The sequence below is a fragment of the Guyanagaster necrorhizus genome (assembly GCF_019112545.1).
Source record: "Guyanagaster necrorhizus MCA 3950 unplaced genomic scaffold BT62scaffold_8, whole genome shotgun sequence".
Classification (NCBI taxonomy): Eukaryota; Fungi; Basidiomycota; class Agaricomycetes; order Agaricales; family Physalacriaceae; genus Guyanagaster; species Guyanagaster necrorhizus.
The window spans coordinates 1,601,519-1,611,359 of NW_025064887.1; the positions used below are offsets into that span (position 1 = coordinate 1,601,519).

General features: G+C 41.6%; 1 protein-coding gene across 1 annotated transcript; it reads right to left on the reverse strand.

Annotated features, from left to right (window-relative positions):
* Positions 1 to 487: 487 nt before the first annotated feature.
* On the reverse strand, positions 488 to 2,952 carry BT62DRAFT_768177 (alpha/beta-hydrolase). Its single transcript, XM_043182213.1, has 14 exons — positions 2,720 to 2,952; positions 2,488 to 2,662; positions 2,355 to 2,432; positions 2,147 to 2,304; positions 2,061 to 2,098; positions 1,948 to 2,002; positions 1,768 to 1,895; positions 1,680 to 1,711; positions 1,443 to 1,626; positions 1,197 to 1,392; positions 1,076 to 1,134; positions 962 to 1,020; positions 668 to 907; positions 488 to 614 (listed from the first exon to the last, which is right to left on the reverse strand). The coding sequence occupies exons 1-14, from the start codon at positions 2,895 to 2,897 to the stop codon at positions 578 to 580; spliced, it is 1,617 nt and encodes a 538-aa protein (XP_043041866.1). The 5' UTR covers positions 2,898 to 2,952; the 3' UTR covers positions 488 to 577.
* Positions 2,953 to 9,841: the final 6,889 nt, after the last annotated feature.

Below are 9,841 nucleotides of genomic sequence, written 5' to 3' on the forward strand. Positions count from 1 at the left end.
ATGAGAAATGTATTCCTCGCTGAACCGAAGGACGTTGAGCACTAAACCAATCGAGTTAAGAAGTAGGAAGCTCATTTGACACGATGAGAACCGATCGATCGATCGTGTAGGATCTGAGGTTCGGTCCGAGTGACGGATTGCCATATCGATGTCGGAGTGGTTGACTGACAGGCAGCGATATTGGACGCCGCTAGGCACCAGAACTCTAGCTCAATGACACCAAAAGTATACTAGTGTACTTGTCTGAGTTATCAGTGAAAGGAGCCAAGCCACAGTAGAGACGAAACACAAAACCCGTCACCGTCACTTCTACAGTCGAAAAGACAAAATCTCTCCACGTAAAGTCTGACGACCTGGCATAAGATATAGATATTTCATCTGGGGCGAGTGGCCGTGTTCCTACTGCATACAATGCCATCGATAGACGCCATTCCTTCCAATGGTATGTCTCGTAGAGCGTTATGCCAATTAACCGAGAATTTCTTTGAAGAGAAGTGCGGAGAGAGATCCATGTGTGTTTAAGATTGATTTGGACAGTAAATCACACATAACTAATAATATAATTGACGAACACGTTTCATTGACCTATTTCTGGCCCAACACTTTCCCAAAAACTAAAAAAAAAGAACCGGTGAGAAAGATTAAGAAACGCGGCGGGTGCACTCACGAGCATCGGTCAAGAAGATCTGATGCAGTGGTAAAGGGCATCACTGCAGGAGCGCCGCTTTCGGTTTCATTGAAACGCATTTCTACCTCGTGACCTGGTTGGAACGAAAAAGGCTCCCATGTCGGTGTGATTGTCGGCTCGAATGTCTCGTTTGGATCCAGAGACACGACAAAGGCTAGGAAAGACTCGGCGAACGCTTTGTCGAAGTCCGTATTGTTGTAGGCGGGAACATCATTCGCACTCATAATGGAAGGAATGAGAACACGAGTAAAGATGTTATAGCAATGCACGTACGAGGGAAAGTAATAAACAACATCACTTCCGTGGGTGCCCGGCGGGATTGCGAATTGACCCTGAGTATCCGACATTGAACATCACTGCATTCATTCACAGAGTGGTTGAACATGCCTTGAATGCCTTTCCTTTGAAAGCACGAAGCAAGAAATAAGTGGGGCAAACGAATATAGCTGCCGCAACAAAGGTCAGGCATTAGTATCCGCCATCGCAGGTTCTGAGGCATTACACCTACATTCTCCCATTATAGCGGTGACCTGCTCGATTGGAGTTCCAAGACTAGCGTATTTTGCAACGGCAACGTCGCGTTGCTGAGCGCTCAGGGTCGGAAATAGTTGTGTCAGATAGTCAGGAACCTGGACAGTGTTTGCAGTACTCAAGTCGACGAATACGAGCCCCTCATCTGAGTTTGTAACGGACATGACAACCTCCTTGAAGGATGATTAGAGACCATCGAAAAACTCAGTGGCTGCTAGCTTACGCCGTTGACTTTTCCTTCCCCCAAAGCTACCGTCGGCCGCTGCCTTATGAAATCTCCATCAACAACTGGCACAAATACGAATGTGCCGAAAAACCCGCTGGTACAAAGGTCAACATTGATCTCTTCGAGAACCCCTGCGTCAGCATTCCTCAGGCATGTCAACGAATCGGCCGCCGAGGTACAGCTTGCCTACGATTTTAGAGATCAATGCAACAGCCTAAAATTACGAGCACTCACTTCGTCCTTGACACCACGGTGTTGTACAGGAACTAGAACATACATGTCAGCACCTCGTATAATTCTAACTTGCACGGAGATCCTGAACCTCCGGAACCACATCGTTATACGCATATTGTGAAGGCAGGAAACTAGAGCTTGTTATTGCAGCTCTGAACAAAGGCGGAAACGTCTGTCCACCATTGGCAATGACCTGCTGAAGAACAGAACCAGCACCTAGAATACGACTACATCAGATGATAGATTATTGAATACACGCAATTCCCACCAGCAGATTCGCCCCAGATAGTGACTCGGCTTGGATCTCCACCGAACTTGGTGATCTTCGACGGATCGGTAAGTATGACGGCAAAGCAGATGCAGGAAAAAGGAAAAGCTCACGTGTTCCTGGACCCACTGAAGCGCAAATTGTTGATCCACTGCCTCAGAAATGTCAGCGCGTACCCAACGGCAGACACAGAACCTACGAAGGCCAGCATTCAATACGCCATTTGCTTTAACTGACTCTCCAGCCAGGAATCCAAACAGTCCCAAACGATATTGGATAATCACGGCAACGACTTTGTCGCCAGATTCAAGGACTAGGTCGTTCCCATCGTAAGGGTCGGCGCCACCAAAAACATAACTGTAGTCACATTCAGATAAGACCCCTGGATAAATAGTAAAGCACCATACCCTCCTCCATGAATCCATACGACGACAGGTAAATTTTTGCCAGAGGTTTGAGAATCGAGCTGCCCAGGCACATACACGCTGAGAATAGATAAATGACAGCTACAATAGACGCCAGAACATGTTCGCGACCCACTTCAAGAAGAGACAATCTTCAGATTCTGCAATAGAGGGGGCCCTTTTGTTCGCAGGAAAAGGATTTGTGGCACCGGTGCCCATTCCTGCTTGCAAACATTCGTCCGGTTCTGACGTAGCGTCCTGTATGGCATCCACAAAGTCCGGTGTTCGGGGTGCTTGCCACCTCAAGGAGCCTGAACAAAGGTACCTTGGGAACAGAGCTATATAGGAAGCGCCCTTAAATCACGCACCAGTGGGAGGCGCCGCGAACCGCACCCCAAGAAACTGAGTGTTGTTGGATATGCTGGGATCGAATACTCCTCGATATTTAGCATATCCAAGATCAATCACAGGAGAGGACTGTGCGACGCAAAGCAGGGAGATTGCGGCGAGCTGGATGAAACTGAAAAGAAGAGTTGGAGGCTGCATCGTTGGCAGGAGAGGATATTGGATCTTCGACTATATGTACACCGTTGGTTACGGCACGAATGGTCATGATATTTGTCTGCTTACCAACAGCCTATTTGACTTTCCAAAAGGACTTGACTAAAAGTCTATATTCCCGTGCACAGCGGGGGCAGAGATGCTCTGGGATTCTCGGATCGAGACGCAATTTCGGAGGTTTCTGGGTCAATAGTAAGATCTTCTGTCTCTGGAGTCAGGCAGACACACCAGTGATATGCTCCAGAAATGCCTACGCCAGGTCCAGTCCTGATGTCGCCTGCAATACCGCTTTGATTACGGCGGATCCTTATCGGCGATGATACCTGAGCTCGACCAGATTTTCTGGTCTTCCGTGGTGACCCATCGAGCCTTGTATGGGGAGATCTTTGGTGTCTTCCTATGCAGACGATAGTTTCATCAAAGCCAGGCAGGCGTTACATCCGAGAACCCACCTGGATGACCTTGAAGAATCTCCTTGTTCGATGTAGCACGCTTCCCGTCCAAAAGCCCTATGCTAGACAGTTCGTGCAGGCTGTCAGAATATACCTGGCATGCGGCCTTTGTCTCTTCAGGAAGTTCATCAAGCAGTAATCAGAAGCAGGACACGAAAAAAGTTCAGCTACAGGCGCCATTCAATCATGCAACAACTCGGAGAGAAACCCGTCAAGTGGAGAAACAGTAAATTGGCCACCTCTGCTATTACAGCTCAGGTAAATAAGTATAAACTAATCTACCTCGGTAGTTCGCTAATCGAAAAGTAAAGGTAGTGATGAAGCCCATCAGTATTGTATCAGTACACTTATGTGAGATACGAAAGACAGCAAGGAGATGGATTTCAAGTTGGCTTTTGTTTTGGTATGAGCCAGATGTATGCTCTGCTTGTACTCTGCCCATATCCTTCCAGCTAAAGGGGTGCATGCATTGTGCCATGTATGAGAGATATGAGTTAAGACATGATTGGTGAGAGGTCCAGACAATCCTGTTAATGTTGGCAAGGATGGTGTGAGGCCAAGGTAAAAGTGAGACCATGGATTGGGGCCAAGCAGGGCCATTGTCAAAGAGACATCAGATGAGATGTAGAAAGGATCCCCAGAGGTGCAGAGGGACATCTGCAGAGTCTAGGATATGAGAAGTATCTCTGATAAGTGATTTAATGCACCCCATAATTGGGACATAATTCATTAAAACCTAAGATTGCAGGGCAGCTGTATTGTAATACAATGCTATAAGTGTAGCTCATCCTAATCTATTACATCCCCTTGACTAGAGGCCATTTTAAGCACCTTTTTTTAATCATCTAGACCAGGGCTATGATTGTGTAACATGCCATAGCTGAGCACATTGCCTAGCACAGTGTACACAATGCTGATGGCATTTGGCTGTTGATCAGGCATAGTGCCCTGCACACCTGTTACTGCTTTTGTACACTGGATCTGTTGGGGATCTCTGAACCCAGTTCTGAATTGATGGTTCATTTGTGTTTGAGTTCCATTAGCTCTGTTGTGAAGGCTTCTTTCATGATCCCAATGTCACACCTGTGGCTAGTTGAAGATTTCCTCATCTGGACATCTGTTTTTGACATGAGAGAGATGCTGGCCATTGAGATGAGGAAATAAGGAAGAGAAAATTCATTACCTTTATGTCATTACAAGCTATACAAGAATGCTATCATTTCTAAGTACAGGATATTACTCTCCTTTCTACATTAGACTAGACTCATTAAATAATTGCATAACAGTTCATAGGAGTCTTTCAAGTTTGGATTCCTCAGTTGTTAACTGACTCTCACAGTTAGTAAGTGGCACCAACTTCTATGTTTTTAATTTTTTTTTTGAGGGGTACCCCAAAATATGAGAGGATGGGATAATATTGCATGCACTTTTCAGTATGCATTCTCCAGATACCATTCCTGGGGCTGCATTTCATAGTATCTGGTCTGATAGCTGCCACTTGGTATTTTACCCAAGTTGGCACCAGTACTGATTGTAATGGCTTGGCTTTGCATGTGAGTCTCATAGAATTCTTTCTCATGGCAATTCAGAGTATCTGATAATTTGTTAGAGCCCTGCACAATTGGACAACCATGAAGAGGGCAATTATCAGCCAGTGTAATAGCACAGCTGTGTAGAGGACCAAGAATCAATAAAAGCTTATATAGGTAATTCCACCTTCCCACTGATTTGGGGTATACTTGTTTTTTTTTTGAACAAACAAAGACTATCTCTTATCCATTCATTGTTTCTTTGATGGTATAGTCATAGTTCTTGATGCCACTGATGTGATGCATTATTCTTGTCCTGTATGTGAGCTTTTTGTCTTTGTTCAAAGCTACTAGTAGTGACTATATAATTGTGTTTTCATGTACTTCTTTATTCTCATGCTCTTCCACTGAATGCCATGATTGACTCTTCTGCAACCCTTGTCTCTATCATCTCAGCACCACAGCTCAGCAGAATGACTTTTCAAACACAGACCAAAATAGTTGCTTCTACTGCTGTTATCATGCCACCCAGAAAAATACCAAATAAAGATGCCAAGACTGATGTTTGAGAGAAACTGAAGATGAGAGTTGTAGAGTGCCTTGAAGGTTGATATTTATGAGAATACTATCTATGTCCATGGATGCTGATTGTTTAGCTCATCAAATCATGCATGAGAGAACTGTGAAGATGCTTCAGAGAAATGTTGACCTAGAGACAGGTCCTGCTTCTGTCAATTCATCTGGTGGAGATTTGAACTGTGCCTCAGATCCAAGAGCTGCTTAGTGACTCATGATAAGTATACATGCTGTTCTGGTTGATGTGTTGGTATTCATTGAAATCTAGTCTTGCAATACTGTAATGTATCTTGGAGATGCAATTGGAAGGATGAATGTTGAGATTTATATTCATACATAAGAAGATGACTCTGCTGCCATTGACCTGACCCATTGAATGAGATGATAGTCTAATATTGTTCTTGGCCATTGTTTAGATGTCCACAGGCCAGTTCAGACTTGCTTTTATCTTGAAAGATCAATGGCTCTTCTCTGTTCTCTCTCTGAAAAATGGTGATTGCTTGATTCAGATGGACTGGGCACACCCATTCTTGATTTGAGTTGTTAAAGTCTTTCTCAGACTGTCTTATGATAAAATCTCACTATGGTCACTTTTGAATTGGGATGAACTGGTTCATAGAATATCTGAGTTCCAATTTAGAATCTAATGCAATCTATTATTCTGGATCTACTCTCCTATTTTGATAAGATCTTTTTGCTTGGGATTATGGTCAGGATCTGTACTCTGTAAATAGATTTTGTGGCATGTAAACTGTATTAAAGTGCTCAATTATGATGGCCAATATGACTGGACTGAGTGGACTGAGGGGGAGTGGCAAACCTGCTCATTATACACAATGGCTTCCATAGTAATTACAATATGACTATCCCACCTCTTTGTTTCTGACAATATCCATCCACCAGAGCTCAACTGAAGCCTATTTGCTGCATATTTCACTCACATATAATGTCATTGAAACTACTATATTAGGTTTGTACTAGTAAATACTACCATAGACTATTTAAATACCATATTGTAAGAGTAGAATATAAGTTTCCAACTCCACTGTTGTAGTGTAGACATATGAAAGCCTTGCACTCCAGCTGCTGGGATTAGTTTATAACTTCAGGCAAGAGAATAGACCTATTGTTGAGATCATTCTGAGTGATTTGAGTATCATGCAAGATGTCAAAAGCTAATGTGGAACTCTGGTCTAATTTAATAAATGGTTTTGAATTATGCTCTAGTCTGAGAATAAGAGAGTAGTGTCTGGAGGGCACTCTTTTGAGTTTTTGAGACATCTGTGATGTGAGGCATGACAGGTGGCAGAGGTTCAAACCCTTTGGATCTGTAGACAGGGTTTTATTATGTTTGGTGTTTTTCTGGATCACACAGATTCAAACCCTATAGATCTATGATCAGTTTGGAAGCTTGAGCATGTAGATTCAAATCCTGTGGCTCTTGTAGATATGTTTGTAAAAAATTTCTGCTTAGAGTGCAAAGCTTTAAGTTGTGTGTTGTGTGTGTTAAGAGTTTTAAGTTTGGTCTGAGTGGTGCTTGGAACTTTTTGAGGGTTTTGTGGGAGTGTTTCAAAGTATTGGATCATAATACAGTATCTCTGCCTTGAGGCCCAGCAACATTTGTCACTCCTCTTGTTAAACAAAAGCTTTGAGACTTAGAGAGATCTTGATCATATATATGCACTATTGCTATTACTACTCTTATTGCATTATAATCCTTCAATAAACTAAGAGTGTTGTATGTGTGTATTAGTGTGGGTATGATCAGTGTATATTCTTATGCTGGCTGGCCTCCTTTGTGCTTGATGAAGCTTCCCACACATTATCAGTGTAAATGTTCATAATAGTGTACTCACCATCCAGTTGGCCAATTGTTTTTATGCAAGAGTCTGCCTGTGATGCATAATATTTCAGATTCTAGTAGATCTTTCTAAGGGTTTTTAAAGATGTTGTTCATCATCTATTGGAGGATTGCCAGTGAGTTGGTTAGACCAAAAAACATTACCATGAGTTTATAGAGCCCTCAGTTAGTCCTGAATGTTGTCTTCCACTTATCTCTCTCTTTAATCTGGATGTTGTTGTATCTCCATCTAATTGAACCAGTCATCTCTCTTCTGTATGGTCTTATAAATTATATAGGCAAGTTTGCACACTTTATCTTTCTGTCTTTTGATAATATATCCTGAAGGTTGTCTCATATATATGTCCTCTTTTGTTTCACTGTTCAAGTAGGCTGAAACAAAATCCACTTGCTATAAAACAAGATACAATTTTGCAGTAATAGCAGCAGATATGTAGATAGATTCAAGATGGATTATAGTGGCTCAGATGTCATTGTAATCCAGTTCATACTGCTGTATATATCTCTTTCTGACCAATCTTGCTTTATCTCTGATCCAGTTTTTATCACCATTCTACTTTATACTATAAACTCACTTGTAGTCTATTATATTCACTTTTTCTGGCCTGTCTACTAGATCTCAGGTGCATCTAGTATTCCACATCTATTGTGGCCTTCCATTGCTTCTTATCAGCATGTAGAGCATCTTAGTAACTTCATAGAATATAAGAATCAGATGTACTCTTAGACACTGCTATTGATATGCAGAGTTGTTGACTGTTAGTAGCCTAATTAGTGAGTGGTAGTTTATTCTCTATCTCCTCTACACATTTAGTGTGTGGAGCCTTCATTAAAAATGATATTATAAGAAAGATTGATCAAGGATGCAGTAGTTAGACTCTATATATCTTAAAAATATGCACTTTTTTGATCAATTATCCAACTTGCCATCTCTGTCCATTAAAATTCTATTAGATATGGACTTCTTTGTCCAGCAAGCTGACCCAAACATATGGAGAAAAGCAACATCCTAGTGCCATCCTATGAATGCCTCTGCTAGTATGATCCCAGGGTGATGATTTGAAGGAGTTAGATTTTGTATAAAAATAGCTATAGATGCCACTTCAGCTCAATAATGATTGCCAAGTCCAGAGTCACTCAAGTCTTCTATTATAGTTTATAGATCATGCTCAGCCAAGCCATTATGTACTGAAGAATGGAGAGCTGTCAGCTCACACAGAATATTATGCTTAGTACAATATTGAACCCACTTTGCTCTTGTGAAGATCTGATTAATATATATCTATTTAACTTTCCAGCCAGTCTGGGTTTCTGTCATAGGTCAGTATCTATCAAATGCAGCCATGGTTATATCATCCAATTTGTCTGCTAGGAACTCTTCTACTTTGAATGATATTCTACTATTCATGAAGTCATCATATATATTTTACTATTAGGTGACACTGTCTGAGACAGTCTCCACAGATCTGTTGCTACCAACTCAAAGAGAGCAACATTAGAATCCAAAGGTTTATTGAATGATGATGAGCATGCTGTGCAAGGATAAAGTCCTCACAATGTTTCTAGAGAGAACCTGAGGTGATTTTTAGATCATCCACAAACTTCTTCAATGCTATCTCCTCCATCTTTTTATGGCTTATATAGGTAAAATAATGATGTCAGTTGCATAAAGAGATGAGCAAGAACAATAATAACATGGCTTGGGGAGAGAGCACTGAAATGCTGAGAAGTGGCATTAAATGAATCAACAATGTGCAGAATGCACACTATCAAAACACTAACACTAAATCACAATGTGGTTTAAGAGAGGAATGGTAATACCTGGATTCCAAGTGTATAGAGAATGTAATGTAGATAGAGTGCAATAAAATATAATTCAAAGATGTATATTGTGGTTTGCTTGAACAAAGCTGTCTGCATTATTGAACATAACAAAACTTATTTCAAACAGTCTGTCTGATGCAGGTTCTAAACTTGTACTGTCTGTCTGGTGCAGTTTCTGGACTGATACAATGCATCTGGTTGCAACTTATAAACAATACTGGCTGTTCTGAACTGTCTTAGATCTGTTCTGATTGTCTGATATAAACTTTTGGTTGCTTTCTGGGGGTTCTTGCACAAAACAAAGTGACTTGGCCACCACAATGCTATTTAGATTGAGTCTATGACTCAGAGCTCTTAATCAAACACAACCTGTACTATTCACTTGGTAGTATTTTTGAGGAGGTCAGAAACCTGCTTTTCCTCTATATATGATCTAGTATTTAAAGACCTCTTTGACAGACTTCTTTCAAACAACAGCTCAGCTATTAGAGAATATAGTCAATAGGCCAGCCTTATTCAGAGCACTCACAGAGACCAGATTTGTGGCTAATGATGGTGAGTGTAGTGCATTCTTGAAGGTCAGCTTGACATCTTTTTCATCAAGTATAAATGTCTTTGTCACAGTCCCTTAGCTGAGAATCTTGAAGATCCTCTTTCTCTCAATAGCAGATGAACCAGTACAGAGAG

What these genes read in the sequence shown, in the direction of transcription:
- BT62DRAFT_768177 (XM_043182213.1), bottom strand. Translation starts at nt 2,897, where the DNA reads ATGCAGCCTCCAACTCTTCTTTTCAGTTTCATCCAGCTCGCCGCAATC. An exon ending in ATAACGATGTGGTTCCGGAG is followed by an intron (nt 1,712 to 1,767) that starts GTTCAGGATCTC and finishes TGTATGTTCTAG; the next exon opens with TTCCTGTACAACACCGTGGT. An exon ending in CACCGCTATAATGGGAGAAT is followed by an intron (nt 1,135 to 1,196) that starts GTAGGTGTAATG and finishes TTGTTGCGGCAG; the next exon opens with CTATATTCGTTTGCCCCACT.